The sequence below is a fragment of the Xiphias gladius genome, chromosome 19, assembly GCF_016859285.1.
Source record: "Xiphias gladius isolate SHS-SW01 ecotype Sanya breed wild chromosome 19, ASM1685928v1, whole genome shotgun sequence".
Classification (NCBI taxonomy): domain Eukaryota; kingdom Metazoa; phylum Chordata; class Actinopteri; order Istiophoriformes; family Xiphiidae; genus Xiphias; species Xiphias gladius.
Genome location: NC_053418.1, coordinates 15,930,144 through 15,948,724, shown reverse-complemented (window position 1 = coordinate 15,948,724; position 18,581 = coordinate 15,930,144). Strand labels below are relative to the sequence as shown.

The 18,581-nt window shown below is 40.1% G+C and overlaps 3 protein-coding genes across 7 annotated transcripts; 2 read left to right on the top strand and 1 right to left on the bottom strand.

Moving 5' to 3' along the window:
• Window positions 1-700: 700 nt before the first annotated feature.
• On the top strand, window positions 701-5,895 carry aldh3b2 (aldehyde dehydrogenase 3 family, member B2). 4 transcript variants are annotated; one of them, XR_005709583.1, is made up of 11 exons: window positions 701-1,066; window positions 1,572-1,767; window positions 1,911-2,021; window positions 2,328-2,448; window positions 2,546-2,631; window positions 3,182-3,263; window positions 3,352-3,741; window positions 3,837-4,003; window positions 4,104-4,203; window positions 4,305-4,560; window positions 5,746-5,895. XR_005709583.1 is itself a non-coding variant. In XM_040156104.1 (10 exons), the coding sequence occupies exons 1-10, from the start codon at window positions 1,014-1,016 to the stop codon at window positions 4,502-4,504; spliced, it is 1,506 nt and encodes a 501-aa protein (XP_040012038.1). In that variant the 5' UTR covers window positions 701-1,013; the 3' UTR covers window positions 4,505-5,895. The 4 variants fall into 4 exon arrangements, 1 of the variants encoding a protein (XP_040012038.1); XR_005709581.1 differs by having other exon boundaries at window positions 5,388-5,895; XR_005709582.1 differs by having other exon boundaries at window positions 4,305-5,521.
• On the bottom strand, window positions 5,005-6,821 carry mmab (metabolism of cobalamin associated B). Its single transcript, XM_040156105.1, has 9 exons — window positions 6,657-6,821; window positions 6,245-6,303; window positions 6,050-6,143; window positions 5,897-5,954; window positions 5,725-5,797; window positions 5,520-5,617; window positions 5,367-5,431; window positions 5,194-5,253; window positions 5,005-5,115 (listed from the first exon to the last, which is right to left on the bottom strand). Exons 1-9 carry the CDS (start codon window positions 6,758-6,760, stop codon window positions 5,031-5,033), a joined length of 696 nt encoding a protein of 231 aa, XP_040012039.1. The 5' UTR covers window positions 6,761-6,821; the 3' UTR covers window positions 5,005-5,030.
• A 147-nt stretch (window positions 6,822-6,968) lies between these two features.
• mvk (mevalonate kinase) lies at window positions 6,969-16,186 on the top strand. 2 transcript variants are annotated; one of them, XM_040156378.1, is made up of 10 exons: window positions 6,969-7,336; window positions 7,768-7,906; window positions 8,516-8,660; window positions 10,533-10,688; window positions 11,716-11,819; window positions 11,943-11,988; window positions 12,170-12,260; window positions 12,701-12,820; window positions 13,965-14,118; window positions 15,063-16,186. In XM_040156378.1, the coding sequence occupies exons 1-10, from the start codon at window positions 7,259-7,261 to the stop codon at window positions 15,212-15,214; spliced, it is 1,185 nt and encodes a 394-aa protein (XP_040012312.1). In that variant the 5' UTR covers window positions 6,969-7,258; the 3' UTR covers window positions 15,215-16,186. The 2 variants fall into 2 exon arrangements, with proteins under 2 accessions (XP_040012312.1, XP_040012313.1); XM_040156379.1 differs by lacking the exon at window positions 6,969-7,336 and adding an exon at window positions 7,599-7,664.
• The last annotated feature ends 2,395 nt before the right edge of the window (window positions 16,187-18,581 follow it).

The window sequence follows — 18,581 nt, the reverse complement described above, 5'->3', positions numbered from 1 at the left end:
TTATACATATATTTATATATATATATATATATATATATATATATAAAAAACACTGGTTGCATTGAATTTTTCTGCAGTCTACTAATGAGATCATGCTATTTTCAAGTCTGACAAATCAGTCAGGGGGATCTTGCTTCAGCTCTCCTCCTTTTAATCTATTCAACCAAGAAGTGCAAACACTGCAGATGGATTTACAGGACACACATTATTGAGTGTGTGTTAGTGCGCAAGGGAGATGAAAGATACCTCACAAGCTTGTCTGTCTCGTCTGATGAGGTCGCTCATCTGTTTTAAATGATGTCAAGAGTAGGCTAGACTTTAAAATGTACCATTGTGGACTGCTGATGCTGACCTTGGATATCCACTCTTTTAGTACAAAAAAATAATAAAAAATGATCCTGGAAATGTCCCCACCCTCCTGTCAAAGTTTTCATCTCTTTTTAAAAGTGTCTTTGAAACCAACTGCACAACAGTATGGAGTGTGTTGTAAAAAAAGTAGATCCCCATGTAAGATTTGTCCATGTGTAAGATACATTTTTTTCCCCTGAAAGTGTAAATCATGTACACGAGTATTATATAAATCATTTTTCTTTAAATCATTTACACATAATGGGTGTTTTTTTTTCCCCTTTTCTCAGAACAGATTGACAATGCCTCAAGTCTTAATTTAAAAATCAGTTTATTACAAACACCTGCTGAGTCTGGAAGGAGGCTTTACAACCCTGCTGTGGAGCAACGCATGGGACGGAAGTATAGTGTCGCCCTATGACAGGCCAGAAATTCGTTTAAAACACCAACAGGAGGCTGTGGGATTGAGAATGTCTCACAGCAACTACATTTTCTGGCTTTCCTGAACAACGTGCAGGTCGGATCATGGTGTAGATGAGCGCGTCTGAGTCATGTTCTCCGTGTGTTGTGCACGGTCCCCTACACCGTGCGACTCTTGACGCGCTGTTGTGAGGATCTCCGCAACAGACGCTGCAGCTGTCTCAACCCGAACCTGCCGGATAACCATGAGCAGTCCGCCGAGCCCTTCTCCAGCCCGGTGGTTTAAAGCGCTGCGCAGGTACATGACTTATTAAATCTAATGACATCATCAAAACTTGCAAAACAAGCAGTCGTGTTTTATGTGAAGTAATTTTCCAGTTGTGTGTGTGTGTGTGTGTGTGTGTGTGTGTGTGTGTGTGTGTGTGTGCTATAACTTGATGAGGAAAGTGAATGAGATACCTCTGCTGTCCTTGGTTCTCCTCTGCATGATGCATTCTGGGTTAAAGATTAGAATCCAGCTCTGTTAGTTTATGTGCATCATCTGATTGGCTGAAGTTATAAGGATTTCCACTATCCTCCCCGCCAGTGGTGCATAGGCTTAACTGCACAGTAAGTCCATTCAGAAAAGGCCAGCAGTGGGGAAATCTTGACTGGAATAAACATGAGTGGAAGAGTGAGGGCATGCTATGCTTGTCAGAGGAATGGCAGGTTAACATGCAGAAGGTATTGTAATTAGATACGGATTGAGAATGTGTTTCACTGCCTTGTGGTGTTTAAAACCAGTGGTTTGGCTACTGTTCCAGGACCAGGCTTGGGGAGCCGTGTTTGAAGACGTACCCTCTGGAGTGTGTGGATCTGCTGAGAAGGGCCAAAGTTGCCTTCCGAGCTGGACGCACCCTCAAGGAGAACTTCCGACTGGCTCAGCTGGAGGCTGTGGTGCGGATGCTGGAGGAACATGAATGTGACTTTGTAGATGCTCTTGGAAGGGACCTTCATAAGGTGAGGGGGAAGGGGGCAGTCACCAGCTATGTCTGTGTGTGCTGTGGTTTGTAATACTCATCTTTTTAGCACAGAGAATTGACATAATGGCCCAAATAGTCATTTCTTGGCATTTTTGCCTTCACTGTTTCATTTTTAACCAGCCACGGTTTGAGACACTTGTGTCAGAATTGATGCTTGTCAAGAATGAGGCGCTTCATGCCATCAACAACCTCAAGAAATGGATGCAGCCACAGCATGTGGAAAGAAACCTGGTGAGACCATTCTGTCTGTAAAGACCATTTTTTTACAAAAACATATTGATGATAATATTGGGATTATTCGTGATTAACACAGCCTTTTTTGAGAGAACATTCCATCTCGCTGCTACAAAGAAATGTATTGTGCTGAGCCCACCAAAGCAGATTAAAACTTAAGTTGCCTTGCCCTTTTTGTAAGAATAAAGTGGGCGGATGTCTTTTGCTCTCTGTTAGTCACGCTGCGCGCTGATAAACTCCATAAGCTTTCACTCAAGTGTTTCACTTGTAACCAAATTTTGAGCTTGTCCGATTTTGGTTTAGTCCACCACGCTGGACGAGTGTCTGGTGGTCAGTGAACCGCTGGGGGTGGTGTTTATCATGGGGACCTGGTGCAGTCCTGTCCAAATGTGTCTGGTGCCACTGGTAGGGGCCATCGCAGCAGGTGCAGCAAACACATTCATTTAATCATTTAGTTTTTCTTCACATGACCATACAGAGGATCTGACAGCCACTGGTGATGTTTCCCCTCATTTATGCAGGAAACTGCGCAATCATCAGTCCCTCTGAGTGCACCGCTCACACATCAGAGCTACTCCATCGTCTCACCCCTTTCTACTTGGACAATGTAAGTAGTTTCAAGCCAGTAGGGAGGATGGATTACTCTACTGAGTGCAGTTTTACAAGTTATGGTACACCCTTCTTGTCTTCGTGTCTCACAAAGACATTTTTGATCTAACATTGAGTTTTAACGAAATGCTTGGTAGATAATCTCATGGATTAGGTGTTCCTGGGTTTTTATTCCACTCATTACAGATAATGAGGTCAGATATATGGAAAACACTCAATTTTGGTGGCTGCAGTCAGAGCAAAACCTGTCTCTTATTGTGGCTTCCAGCAAGGTGGTTTGATGACTCATTAGAATAAATCTTAGTGATCCCCTTTGGTCTGTGTGCTTTCAAAGGGGCATTTGTTCACAGACTCAAATGAGCAGTTTTTATGTGACGTGAGATTTTATAGAGGTTTGATATGGTCAAATCTGGGAGTATGGAAGCCTCCACCTTTTTGTTATTCAAGATTGACTGAAAAGCTGACTCACAAACTATGATTTAGCAGATGTACTCCAATATTCCAGTTAAAATGTAATGATCTGATTTAAATTCTTGTTTTTCCTCAAGGAATGCTTCCATGTGATTCTTGCCGGCACAAATGACTTGCCTGAAGTTGTGGAGCTCAAATTTGATCACGTCTTCTTCACAGGTAAAGATAAAATCACCTTCAAAGTAAATTTCCATGCACATTTATTGAAATCTTCCTAATGTATAAACGATGGTTGTAAATCCCCTAGGAAACAGAGAGGAGGGAAGCAGAATTGCTCAGGCTGCAGCCCGCACTCTTACACCTGTCACCCTGATTTTGGGAGGCAAGAATCCATGTTATGTGGACCAACACTGTGACATTGCCACCACCGCACAGCGCGTTGCTTGGGCTTCTTTCCACAATGCCGGACAGAGCTTGGTGGCTCCAGACTACATCTTGTGCCACGCGAATGTCAAAGCACGCCTGGTGCAGGCCCTGAAGTGCTGTCTGATGCAATTCTACGGATCTGATCCCCGAGAGTCCCGCAGCTTTGGCCGCATGGTCAATCTGGAGATCTTTAACCGTACAAGAGACATGCTGTGGAGATCTGGCCAGGTGGCTGTGGGTGGGCAGGTGATAGAAGCAGAGAAATATATTGGTAAGAAACCTCTATGTTGATTTCCTTGAAATAAAGCCAGCTGATACATGCAATGTATCTGATTTTTTTTTTTTTTTTTTTTTTTCAATCTGAAGCCCCAACAATTTTGACAGAGGTGGCAGAATCAGACCCCATTATGCAACAGGACATTTTTGGCCCAGTTCTCCCTGTTCTGACTGTGAACAATGTGGATGAGGCAATTGCCTTCATTAGGAAGCAAGAGAAACCCCTCTGTGTGTATGCATATTCCAACAACAGTAAGGTACATGGCAACAATTAAAGTTAAAACACTCTGTATTAATTGTCCTGCCTTGGGTAGCCACGTATATTCTGACCATCTGTTGGCCTTCCTGGCAATGTAGATCATTTCAAGACTAATGAGTGAGACCTCTAGTGGAAGCTTTTGCTCCAATGACAGCGTCCTGCAGAGTCTGATGGTGGCTCTACCTTTCGGTGGAGTAGGTGAGTGTGTTGCATCACAGTATAAATCGTGTCAACCATGATCATAATGGTGGGATAATATTGCCAGCGATCTACTCACTCTCCCAACATTGTTTTGACAGGTGCCAGTGGAACGGGTTCCTACCATGGCCGCTATAGCTTTGATACCTTCTCTCATAGGAAATCATGCCTGCTAAGAGGCACGCGGTTTGAGTGTGTCACCTATCTGCGTTATCCGCCCTATGAGGACCGCAATCTGTCTCTAATGACATGGGCCAGTACCCTGTCCCAAAAGAGCCAGGGCTGGTGCCAGATCCTGTGACTGTGTAGGAGGATGGTAAACAGAGCCATGTTGGAAGACAAGCAAGTGCCCCCCAGGTCGTGAACAGTCCTGACGTGCAAATGTATTGTTAGTGTATTGAAAAATAGATGAGAGCAAAATCCACAACCACATCAAACTAAATACATAGTAGTTTTATCTTCGTGTAGGATGACAATAATGGGACCAGCAAGAACGAGAGTTTCTCAATTATTTAATGTTTCTCGGGAGAACTACTTTAACTATACATCAGCTCAACTGAATTTATGTCTTTGAGGAAGCATTACGTGTGAAAAGTATAGTACCAGTATTTTGGATGCATTGGCTAAATTGTTTAAGATTTTGCCACTGTAGAGTTTATTATGACCTATAATCTCACATTAAGATAAATTAAGAAAAGTTGAATCAAAACAAGAAAACTATTTTGGACCTCATTCATATTTATTAATATATTTACAATACAACTGAGGTATTTGCATCAACCATCCCAAACACAAACTTGAGTCCTGATCCTCACGTGATTATCTGGTCATTTGGGTCTTTTGTAGATTTTCTCCTCGTTTCCTTCTTGCATGGCTGCATATCTGGCTACAGTGAACAGGTAGTCGCTCAGTCTGAAAATGTAGGGACATTTATTACAAGTGTGGTGGAGGAACCATGTTCTAATATGCATTTTAAAGAACTAGACTGACCTGTTCAAAAACTTGGCAACATCTGGATCTGCCTCCCCTGAGCGCACAATTGGAGCAACGCTATTACAAGAACATAGAGCTGTCAGAACCAAATGTACCAGTGAAACAAGACAAATGGATTAATTTAAGTCAGTCAAGATAATGTTACAACCGAGGAACATGCTGAAACTGACCTGCGCTCTGCTCTCCGACAGACTGTCCGAGCGAAGTGCAAAGCTGCACTGCTCTTCCCTCCAGACTGTGAAACAGAGCATAAGTGTTAGTGCAACAGGAAACCCTGGACTCTCATAGGAATTCCATGTATACAGATGCACAAATGGACTTACAGGTAAAATGAAGTTGGTCAGTGGAGGAAGTTCTTTTGTAAAGTTATCAATCCAGGTTTCCAGGTCTGTAATTGGCTGAGCTGTAAATGTGGTTCTCTCTTGCAAAAGCAGAACAAAAAAAAAAAACCAAACATGAAATCTTCAAGCGCACAAGACACAATAAAATTACAATTTTACTGCATTAGATTGACCAACATGTGCATACTTATGTGACTTTCTCTTGCAGATGATCGAGGGGTGGCAATATTCGAGCCCACATCTTGTAAAATGCACTGTATCTGCAATGAAAAGAGCAAAATACAGGCAGAGGTCTTATCTGTGGTGAATGTAAAATGTCAGCACTGAAGAAGTTAATAAATGCAACATGAAAATCAAACCTTGTCCAGCTGATAGATGAATGTGTGACCTTTGTCGAGGCAAAATTCTCTGGCCAAGCTGTAATTTACAATTCAACATGGTCAACTCGAGTGAGGCAGATTAAAGAGCAAGTTTCATAATCACCTGTGACATTTGAATATTTGAAATTTTACCCTACAGCTGATGAAAGCTCATCTGTATTTCCTAAGGCCTCAAAAATATGATCTTCCTTTGCCCTCCTTTCTCCTGTAAATGTGCTTGAGAAACCTTTTAGGGGATACAGCGAAAATCAAGTCAACTTTTGTAAAGAGCTATTTACTGTAACAGTCCTGTAATGTGTAGTTTAACTAGAGAATTTGAAAAACCACCTTTGTCTCCAGTTTTGGTGTATATTTTGGGTACCCTGTTGTCTCCTTCAGTGGCATAACTGTTGGGGGAAAGGAAGACAGGGAGATTAAACAGAAGGCTTTTAATAAAATGATTTTTGACATGTTTAAAACATACGAACAGAAAACCCAGGTGCGCCGTATAATGACAATGTATTTTGTGTTTCACTGGGTCTTTTAAGTTTCAGTTTCAAAAATACCTCGGCTCAATATATAGAATCACGAACTTTGTGCATAAATTACCCTTATTTTATATACTTGTATGCATATGTAACCCTGTGTAGCAGCTACCTAGCCAGCGCTTTGCTATATAACAGACAGTTACACAATAACATGAGCATGGAGTTAACACTTTGCACTAGTACTTTGACAAAGAGCAGGGATGTACAACTACCTTCTGTCTGAACACAATATTATCCTCGTTTGAAGCTCGTTTATGAGCCTGCCTGTCCTTAGAACACAGCGGAGGTGAGCAGGTTTGATAATAAACGAAGCCATGTTCAAGCTAATGGATAACAGCTAAAGGTAAACGATAGTGGGTAATACCTTTTGTCCCTCCGTGATGTCCGTAGTTTATGGGCGTTTCTTTTTAGTTGCACGGTTGGTAAGCTCACAGGGTGATGGGCGAGCACTGGACGCTGATTGGACAGAAGAAAATATGTTCAGGTAGCTGCGGTGTTGATAGGATGCTGGAAGCCATACCTCTGTTGGTCCCATCCCCCCGTGTGTCAGTTGTGTTTTTAACATTGTTTTATCACGCCGCACTGAAAAGAGGGTGTTGTCAGAGCATATCCATGTCCTTAGACCGTAAAAATGCGTTGCTAAACCCCTTTTATTCATCGAGTGTTCATGAAAAGCGTGGAGCTGTGGGGCAGAGCTTTCGACTTCCTCAGAGGATTAACATTAGCTATACGTGGCTAAGCTAGCTAATACAAACAACACTGTCAGTGACAAATTGAACCAGCTCCGGACACATTTTTGTCCTCCGCTACAGAAATGCAAGTCAAGAACTGCATTGTGTCTGCTCCTGGGAAAGCGATCCTCCACGGAGAGCATGCAGTTGTACACGGAAAGGTAACATGTGCGGACGAGAGTACAGCTAACAATGAAGATACTGAGTTTATGAGATTTTATGGTTACTCTAGGTTCGTCAGTCAGTATTTCAACAGAAACAATTATATTATAGTAACTGTAGAACCAAAGGTTTGCAAGACAGTTTTCCAGATACCACGCAAAAACTTTGTTGTGTTGTTTTTCGAATTCTTTTTTTTTTTTTTTTACTGCTATTTGCCTACCACCATTCGTTCCAGTGGAACTCTACACGTTACTTTTCAGATTGTATGGAAACAGTATGGAAACCACATTCAGTAATCCCAAGAGAAAACTGCCCTGGAGAAAACTGGTAGTATTGAAAAGTGTACTCTAGTTAAATCGAGGCTAGGCTAAAACTTGAAAAAGTGTGATTCTTCAATAACCCTTTGACCTCTGTTGTTGCTCCTTCACAGGTGGCTCTTGCCGTCAGTTTGAACCTGAGAACATATTTACGGTTGAAGGCCACCACTGATGGCAAAGTTTGCATCAACCTCCCAAATATTGACACATTTGTCTGCTGGGACCTGTCTGAGCTTAAGCAGCATATTCCTGGTAAATAATATAATAATAATAATATAATAATAATATATATATATATATATATAATACACACACATAAGTGTGTGTGTGTGTGTGTGTGTGTGTGTGTGTGTGTGTGTGTACACATACACACAAAAATATACATATACCCCAGTAATGGATTTGAAATGAAGAAATCAAGATGTGATTGAAGTGTAGACTTTCAGCTTTAATAGAAGGGGTTTCACAAAAATATTGTATTAACCATTTAGGAATTACAACCATTTTTGTACATAGGCCCTCATTTTCAGAGGCTTAAAAGTAATTGGACAAACCAACATAATTATAAATATAAGGGTTATTTGTAATACTTGGATGAAAATCCTTTGTAGTCAATGACTGCATTGAGTCTGGAAGCGAGTTATTTGCCTTGGGAAGCTCTTGGTTTGCTTTCGTGGTATGTTTAGGGTCATTATCCATCTGTACTGTGAAGCACCATTGGTTTCAGCCGCATTTTGGCTGAACGTATGTGTTTTTCATACATTTACACATGAAAGTTTTTGTTGATATTATTTTAGTAATTAGTGATTTTATAATTATTTTAATTATTTGATGATTGCTGTGTCTTGTAAATATTAACAGCTAAGATGGAGGAGGTGAAACGTCTGGACCCTGAGCTTTTGAGAAGACTACGTGAATTTGTTGGTGTAACAAATGGAAACCTGGATTCTTGCAACATGGCCACCTTAGCCTTCCTCTACATCTACCTCTCACTGTTTGGATCAGGGTGAGACAGTACTAATGTTCTTCTAAGCTATTTGTTCATTTTTATACAGCTTGTTAGCCAGGATGGCTCCAAAAATCACGTTACACATTACAGATATTTTTGGCACAAAAGGAAAATCTCAGAGAAGGCCCAGCAAATATCATCCAACTGAGACTCACTCTTCTGATGGTCTAGTCCCAGGAAAAGCTTAATGTTTTGCACAAATCTTGGATTTCAAGGAACGAAAATAAGAAAAAAAAAAATGTAAAAACTCTAGAAAAGCTCAAATTTGGTGTCTTATGGAGAGAAGTTGAATAGTATTTCTATTAGTATTTCATCATGTCCTCTGTATGATAGCGTAACATAATGATGTTTCATTTCTATTGATTTGAATTATGTTCCATTTCTATTGATATGTTTAGCAAATAGGTGGTGCAAGTGTATAAAGGAAAACATCAAAGATACACATTAAAAAAAAAAAACAGCGTTAAATACAGTTAAATACGTTAAATACAGCGTTAAAAAAGGAAAAAAAACTGCAACTATATTACTTTCCGTAGCTGTAGGTGGTTTCAGTAAAGTGTATAACTAATCCTACAATCAGAAAACATCTCTACCTTGTGGAAACTCTACGGTCTGCCAGACCTGAATTTGTGATTTTGCGAGTTTGCGTATGAGCCACAAGCCAGTTCAAATTAAATTATGCTAAGCTATTTCTCGTGTAGCATAGTTTACAGTGATATGAACTGTAGTGTATCATAGTGGGGTTATTTGCTTATTACATTGTATATTTTGCACTGTGACTATGAAATGAAATGATACTGTATTTTTCAGATCCTGTGGCAATTTAATGCTGTAAATGTGAACAGCATTAGCGCAACACCACAAAGATCACAACTACTTGTCACCATCTCAGGGTTTATTACACTGCTGTTTCTGCCTCACCTCTCTCATGCAATCACAGTCTCATTGTAGTTTTTATGTCTTTACTTTTTGCAGCTCTTTTGAAAATGCTTTATTTGCAATAATGTACTCCTATTTGATTTAGATGTGTTTAAAAAAAAAAAAAAAAAAAAGCTTAAAAAAATCCCTCCACTGTTAAATGAAGATAGTGAAGAGAAACAGACAGAAAGGCCAGATGTTAGTTTTAGCAACTCCAGCAGCTGTGAACAGGGAAGACGCTCAGGAACATTAGAGCTGCAGGTTGTCGGGAGGTTTAATCGGCGCTGACACAGTGCTGGCGTGTTTGAGAGAGGTGATGGGTTCTGACAGTGTGGCCACTAATGAGAGTCTGGAACTGGGCCACACTGCAGCCTTTAACAAGTCTGGATGTGTTTTTCCCTTGAGAGAAGAACCGGACAATTAGTTTAGAGTATTCTCCTGTCTGCCCAAAAGCAGCTTCCCTGACAGACATTGACAGCAATGTCAAGCAAGTTTCTGTTGCATATAACAGTGTATGGATCACTATACGTTGGAGAGTTTTTTATATATATATATATATATATATATATATTTTTTTTTTTTGATATATATATATATATACTGTTACTGTACTAATTAATGTTATTGAAAAGGAGGGGATATATATTATTTAATGATTTACCTAATAGTTGTTTTGGGTTTTTTTTTTTTTTTTTTTTTGGTTAAAAAAATTGCACCACAAGTGATTGTAAATGAGCAATTACTATTTTTAATTCTAAATATCAATGCTCATAGGTTGTGTGGTTTTTCTCATTTTGGGGACAAATTCCTATGGCCTAGGCAGTAAATACTTTTATAATGGCACTGTAACAATCATCACAGTCATCTCTAAATAACAGTAATAAGTCGGATATGCAGTATTTAAGTGTTTATGCACAAAAAGAAGCTCAGTTTTTATGTTTATTCTCTCAGCGAGCTGCCCAGCTTGACGGTGTCTGTGTGGTCAGAGCTGCCGACTGGAGCGGGACTGGGGTCGAGTGCTGCTTACTCAGTGTGTTTAGCTGCAGCTCTGCTCTGTGCAAGTGGAGCCATACCAGCTCCTCTAAAAGAGTGGGATCACACCGCCAGGTAAAGAAATCCCCCCCCAAAAAACAAGAAAACATTGCAATAAGGCCTCCAGCTGTATAGCTATATATAACATCTGCACAGACAATTGTACGTACACAGAATCGTTATGGCCTGATGAATATGCTCTGTAAAGGAACTTAACTAAAAACTAACAAGTATATTAAATCACAGAGGTGATTTTCTTCCTCACATGTCCCAGATAAGCAGTCCAGAATTTCTTTGGATCAAAGTTTATGCAGGACGAAAGACTTTGAATAACATTATTATAATGCTCATGTATAAAAATTGATACATGATTGGGTGTCAGTAAATACTATGTTTATGTTTTAGAAGCTAATGATGTTACATTTTTTATGAATGTGTCTACTATTTTATTTTTATTCATCCTTTATTTAATCGGGTTGGTTATGAAAATGTGTGTAACCTACAAGTGTTGCATAATTATATAACACAAATCAACATAGATCTTAAAAAGAAACATGAGATAAAGATAACAGCAAAAACTTAAAGCATTGCATCAATTATTAAATTTTTATTAAAATATTTCAGTTCACAGTTCAATTTTGTGAAATCTGTTTTAATTTGGGATTCCTTAGTTTTTTGGTGTTTCATATTAGACTGCATTATCTTGTAAGGTGTCGATGGAAATTTGTACCTCCCAAAATGTAATATTTTAGATTAATTCTTGTCATTGTTACTATCTAAGGTTCTTTTTTAGTAACTGAGGACTTTGACATAAAGACAAAATCTTTTTACGACGAAACTGTCATTTATGGAAAATCAAAGACACAAATTAATGTTCAGATGTAATGCCAGTGGGATATTGTTGCACTGTTTTGTGCCAGAAATTCTGGTTTCTTATGTAGAATCAGATTGCTTAATCACAAACAACATCTATATAACCATTTATTGAACATTGACTGTATGTCCCGTCCATATACCGGTGTTTGGTTGGGAAATAAAGCAGTAGTTCGAGGGTAGGTCAGAAAACTTGAACGTTCTTCCTTTCATTTTAAAATGATTGCAGGTGGTGTCAGGAGGACCTGGAGCTGATCAACAGCTGGGCTTTCCAAGGGGAAATGATCATCCATGGTAATCCTTCAGGAGTAGACAATGCTGTAGGTACATGGGGTAAGGCCTGAAATAATCTGGCAGTACATATGGAGTTATACCCCTCTGTCTCCGTGGACACACGTCACTCTTTAATGGAATTGTCAGAGTATTGTTCAATGATTTTGATTTCCCTTTATGTAGGTGGCATGCTGAGATTCTTGGCTGGGAAGATAATACCACTGAGCAGGTACTGACAATGATAAACAGTTTTAATTTTATTCCATTTAAAGCGAATACAGAGTGAGTTAATAAAATCATAGTGTTTTTTTTCCCTCTCTCTCATAGAAAACAAATACAGTCTGGGTAAAATTAGTGAATCTGAATAATACATCTGTATGAACTCTGTCATCTGTCTGCTTTACTTCCAGGGTGCCGTTATTAAGAATCCTCCTCACTAACACCAAAGTACCACGTAGCACCAAGGTACTTGTTGCCAGGGTGAAGGACAAAATTAACAAGGTACTAAATGGTTTCTTCCTCCCCCGTGTGTTACTTGTCGACACTGTAATTAATATAATAGGTGCTGCTTTTGCATGGCAGATACTCCAGAGCCTGGCGTTGAGTGCCTTCATAAAATATTGAAATTAAACTCTTAGCCAGCACCCCTGTGTGCTGTTGCCTTGGTGACACCAGCAGGTGTGCAGATTTCTGCCTCAGACAGATAGGCCTGGATGGTATTGTGGCAGTGTTGTGATCAGGCTGGAACACAACCGAAATCAAACCTGACATTTTACAAACTTTATTTGCATACAGCTTATCCATGATAAAACTGTTTGGATTTTTTTAAACATACACACATAGGCACTTGTTTGCGTATAGCCTGCACTAATGGCTTCACGGAGACCTGCTTTGGTGTTGGAGATGTTGATTTTCTTTCTTTTTGTTTTCCCCTCCTGTAGTTTCCCTCTATCATGACCCCTGTGCTCGACTCGGTTGATGCCATTTCCTGCACTTGTGAGAAAGTCCTCTCAGAGATGACCTGTGAGCCCATCACAGGAGAGCACTACAATATTCTAGAGGTACGAAATATTAATAGATTTTTTAAAAGGGCAATATGTAAGTATTTTAGTTTAAAACATTCAAAAATTAACTAAGATTATCAACAGAATGAGAAGAAACAACGGTTTGATGTTATGTGAAAGACAGAGACATTTACTGAAGTTAGCATGCTAACCAGCTAGCCCGGGCCCGTCCCATCTCGTAATACCACTTTGTAGGTCAAGAGGCGATAGTGAGTCACTGTAGCGTCCAGTCTGCCCTCAGTCCAACGTGAAAGGATGAAGAAGTAGTAACTGCGAGTAGGTCATAAACCTGTGTTGCAGCCGTCCTCTCTTGGCCACATTCCTCAATCTTTCCTTTAGCTCAGCTCTTGATGCTGCAGCTGTAGCTGCTCTCCCTCTCCCTCTTGCCCTTGACCTCTTGTGGCTTGTCTACTACTCTTGCTGCCACTACATCTCATCTGGCTCTCTGACTGGGCAAACTGGGTGTGAAATTGTCATCGTCAGTTTAACAATAACCGAAGTAAACAACCCACCAGTTACATAATCAAATTGCTAGGTAAAGCTGTGTGGAAAAAATTATTCCCCAATCCATGCAGGTTTGGCAACATATCAACAAGTGCCCTATGCCGAGGTTATATTTATGCAAGCTAACGTTAGCTCAATGTGAGGGTTAGGGCTGAAACTTGGCTCTGAGTGGTCAGTGAGCCCAGTCCCGGAAAATGCACACAGACGCTCTCATGCAGACCCCGAATGACAGATACACAGAGAGGGCCAGTAAAAACTTTATGGACTTTTTGAGGGTCCATTGGCCCACTGATGCAGCAACCCACTGGGATTTGTCCTAGTATGCCTGATGGCCAGTCCACAAACCCCTGTGCCACAGGGGAAGGGGAGGGGGGATGAAGGACCAAAGAGTGTATTTCCTTGTTAGGGGTGGACACCCCACCTTTCTGGTAAGATACCTCCCCCTATTTGTTTGGTGTATGATTTGACAGTTGGCCAATTCCTCCACATCGCCCCTTTAAAGCACATTGCATTGTAAATATTTCGTTGTAATTCTATGCTTGTAGTCCAGAGAGCCCCATTCATATCCATGCAACAGTTCCCTCCTGTCAGCAACAGGTATTTAACAACAGATATATAAATGTCATATCCTTTATAGGAGCTCATTGACATTAACCATCACCATCTGAACGTGATGGGTGTGGGACACCCTGCCCTGGACACACTGTGCCGGGTCACGCTGACCAGAGGGCTCCACAGCAAGCTAACCGGTGCAGGGGGAGGAGGCTGTGGCATTACACTTCTGAGACCAGGTACTGTGGGCCAATTGTTCTGCTGTGTTTGTCGTAACAGTGTGCATTTTAAATATTTGTATGGAGAGTAAAGTCAAAGATTTGTTTATCTGCTGCTGTAATTACCTCTCCAGTTTAAATGATGCATATAATTGATATTAATCCCTAATTTATTCAAGGCTATACTGCTTCCTCCGATGGATTTGTCTTACAGCAAATTCAATTTGTTGAGGGAAGTTTGATGAGCTAAACTGTCAGACTCCTGCTGACAACAAATGTTCTGTTTTCCTCAAACGCTCCCTCACTCTTCCTTTCTGAAACATCAATTTGAGTGGCAGGAAATGATGAGAAGGCTGAACAAAAAGGGTCTTTTGGTGTGCGGGTACTATGGTGTGATTGGTTATAAGGAAACTTTGGATCATCTTCCCTTTGACAAAACAAACAAGCAAAAAATTTGCGAGATAAGTCTTTGTTTATGCCTGCAGCCTGTAGCATATTGATTTTTAATAAGTTTAAACTTCTCCAAATAGATTTCCAAATGCTCTTTACTTGTTTTCTTAGTAAGCCTTTCCCTCTGTGTGATTTGCAGCAATTTTCAAATAGATCGTCTAGTATCTGTTTTCTGTAATATTCTCAAGGAGTCTTTATGATAAGGCTCTTTTGAGTAGAGGAAGCAAGCACTCAGTTATCATTGCATTAAAAGCTGCTCTTGCGTCTGAAGCTTTAAATTTTCAACAGGACTTGTGGTTAGCCTTAGTGGGCTGTGAGTTTTTTGTGTGTGTGAGACATTACAGGTTGACTCCTTACATCCCTATGCCCTGTCCTTGAAAGCCCCCCTGTAGCACCTTCAGTCATAAAGACTTGATTTCAGTCTTAAACATTCCATAGCATCTATCCCACTGTAATACATTTTTCTTTTTATGTATAACTGCAGCCTACCTTGACATGACTTGTTTATTTTGCAGAGACAGACTCCTTCGTTGTTCAGAGTACAGTGCAGGACTTGAGAGACTGCGGCTTTGACTGCTGGGAAACAAGTATCGGCGGGCAAGGTGTCCAGCAGCACTCTCCTTTGTCTGTTAAGGAGGAAGTTCGGGAGTTTTTAAACCGATACTGACACCCACCTGTGGCTAGAGTTTGCTGAACTAATGAAGTGGACCAAGGGAAATTTCACACCAAGAAGCGCTGGACAGAGCTGCCTGGAGATTTTCCTTCCAACAAACAATGTAATCTTAAGTCTTGAAACTAACAACAAGTCAACTGCGTGTTGTGCTTTTGAGTGAAGCATCTCATGGAGTGTTTGCTTGTCAAATGTACTCTTGGTTAAAAGCTTGTCTACTGAGCTCTTTGTCCACTAGATGGCATCCGAGTTGCACAAATGATTTCTATGAAACAGGATTTAGGGTAAGAGGCTCTGATAAAATTGATTAATATGCAAGTGAAGCAATGGCAGGATTAATTTATATTTTCATCCAAATGTTAAATGCAGTAGGGCCAACCCATCCTAATGGATTAGATGATCGTCAGTCATTAAACGCTTACTCCTGACACTATAACATGCAATATTGTTGGATAACTGCTAGAATGAAAGTGATTATTTTATATGAAATATTTAAAAAAAAAAAAAAAAAAAAACAATAATGGAGAAAAAATTTGATTAAAATATTTTTTTTTTCTTGAGGGGCTATCAGCAACACCCAGTGACTACTATTTTTTTTTTTTTTTTTTCAGTCTTCATAGTTCTTCAAAGATGTTTATGAAAGTAACTGCGCTTTAATATTTCTCTTCTCATGAACAGTGTTGGTGAAAATATGTCTCTTTATAAGTCCCGACCACGAAATGATAATGTCACGAATATATTTCGAGAATTATTCACATGTAATGTCAGACTTAACTCGAATGAATTATCATTATCAAGACCGCTTAGAACATAACTTAAGCACACTGCACACATACTGTATAAGGCTGCATTGCTCTTTAATTTTGCTCAACTTTTAACATAAATGTTGAAATGTAAAATTATGCTAAAATTCAATTCAGTCTCTTTCTTAAATATGTAATAATTTGATAAAATATTATTCTTCTGTCAGTATTATGTGCTGTTCATTTCTGCAGTTAAAGAGTAACTGGCTGTGTTGTGCTAATAGAGGATGGGGAGAGGGGGACAGCAGGAGTGTGTGGCCTCTCTGGAGCCTCTGGATTAGCGCCACTATAATGTGAATCAACAACAACCAGCGTCCTTCTGTGAGTCACACATTTGTGCTGACACATATGCACACACGCACGCACACCAGCTTTCCCAAATTCTTCTCCATCTAATCGCTCATCCTCCTAAGCGTTAGAAAATATTCTGCAAATGCTGCAGATACAGAAGACGGATCTATTTAGAATATCCCTGATTTGGGGAAAAGGTCATTGTAGGATTCAGTAGAGTTTGAATATCCATTTCATTTTCTATATTTTAAATGTCATGAAGATTGAGTAGTACGAATCTGGCAGTGTACGTGAATAAATGACATTTGTCACCCTCCCTCCTTTTCCGCCTGGCGCCCCCTCTGTCCTCTTGAATTGTGTCATCTTTATGTCAGGGCAGCCCCCCGTCAGCGCGCCGCACAGTTGCCCCTAACCCCTGCTGGAATTTAATTACCACTGCGCTTTTCAATTGAAATGGCATTGACAAGGGGGGACAAGAGGGAGACAACAGAGCCTGTTTCATTTGAAGCCCCTCTCTTTCTTTTCTCTCTTATTCTCTCTCACTCCTTTTACCCCTGCAAGGCACAGATGGTATTTTTTTTATCAGTGTCAGCGCCTTCTTCTTTCTGCTCTGATGAATAGAATCTAAGGAGGCCCTGAGATTATTTCAGATAACAGAGGGAGTGAGGAAAGGGGGTCAAGGATAAAGGGAGAATGTCAGAATTAGAGAGATACAGTGAAAACAGTTTGCTGTCCCAGGAGTGAAGAGGGAGACGAACAAATCATTTAACATTTAACGTCTAGGGAGTTTTGTTTGGATGGATCAGTGTGGGAGAATCAATGATGTATAATTCATTTTGTCCAAGCTGCAGGAAGGAAATGTTAAATGTGAATTTGCTGAGTGGTCATGCTCACTGTGGCACATTCCCCCTGGTCCATCAGTCGACTTTTGAAATGCTTGTCAGGAGCCATTATGTTTGAATACAGAATTAGACCTGACTGACAAGATATCATGTTGCTCATGGCCACTTGTTTTACCAACAGGGATTCAGTGCATATATGACTTCCTACAGCGAGCATTTTCATTTACATCGATAGGATCTCTGGATCACAGTATGTCTTTGGTTGTTATTATGGAAAATTACTTGTATGTTGATTGTATTTCATGTCATGATATCTGTGTCAAACAGGGATGTGGAATTGGCCACAGCAGGGGAGATTTGTGCCACTGTCCTCTCCCAGCATTCATATAGACACACCGACAGAGGCAAAATCAACATCATGAGCCCCTCTCTGTCATGATGCGCTGTATGATCCTCCTGGGGGTGTTTGCCCTTTCAATAAGTGGAGGGTGGCGGCCAATGTTAGTAGCAGGGGTCCGATTAAGCCAGCAGGGTACAAGGGTGCTGTCAAAGAACTCAGGGGATTCAGTTTTTGGGAGAAATGTTGAATGGTTCTCTTAGTCCCAGCTCCTCATAATACATTGTTTGTTCAATGAAAGGATAGTTTGAAAACAAAAACAAAAAAATAAGCACACATTAAATTCATAAGCATTGCATAATCCAGTACACTCAAGGGCTTTGCTGCTACAGCCTTACTTGGTCTTGTATGACCGATAGCTTATAGTGACTATTATTAGCTAATGTTAGCAAACTTTAGACATATATTGCTGACATTACTGTGTCAATATGCTGATTTTTCTCTGCTTATGCTATGCTACATTTTAGCATTTATGCTGCTTTACAGCAAAAGTTACATTGTCTTGTTATATGCATCTGGAATACAGCTTTCAGCATTTACCTAATCAGACTGAGTAAATACCCTACCTCAGGAGTCCCCAGTATTTTTGGCTTGTGAACCCATAAAACAAAACAGTGTTTACTAGTCACTGGTTGCCTATGTCTAATGGTTGTAAAAAAAAATATTCTTTTTTCCCTTGTTTTCTTGGAGTAATTTGAGAGGCCTGAAAAGCTACAATTATCCAATGGTTAACACCGTATCGAGATTAAGAGTTTACAGCCATGCTAGCGCCTCTGCGAGTCTGTACTGAGGCAGACACGTGCTTTGACCTGAATGCTAACATCAGCATGCTAACATTCTGACATTTAGCGGGTGTAATGTTTACCACGTTCACCATTGTAGTTTAGCGTGTTATCATGCTAACAGTTGCTAATCAGCACTAAAAACAAAGTACAAATTAAAATAACTAAATGTAATAACTAAATTAAAAGTTAAAGCACTCTATTCATCCTGAAGGAGAAATGAATGCTTGAACCAAATTTTATGACAAT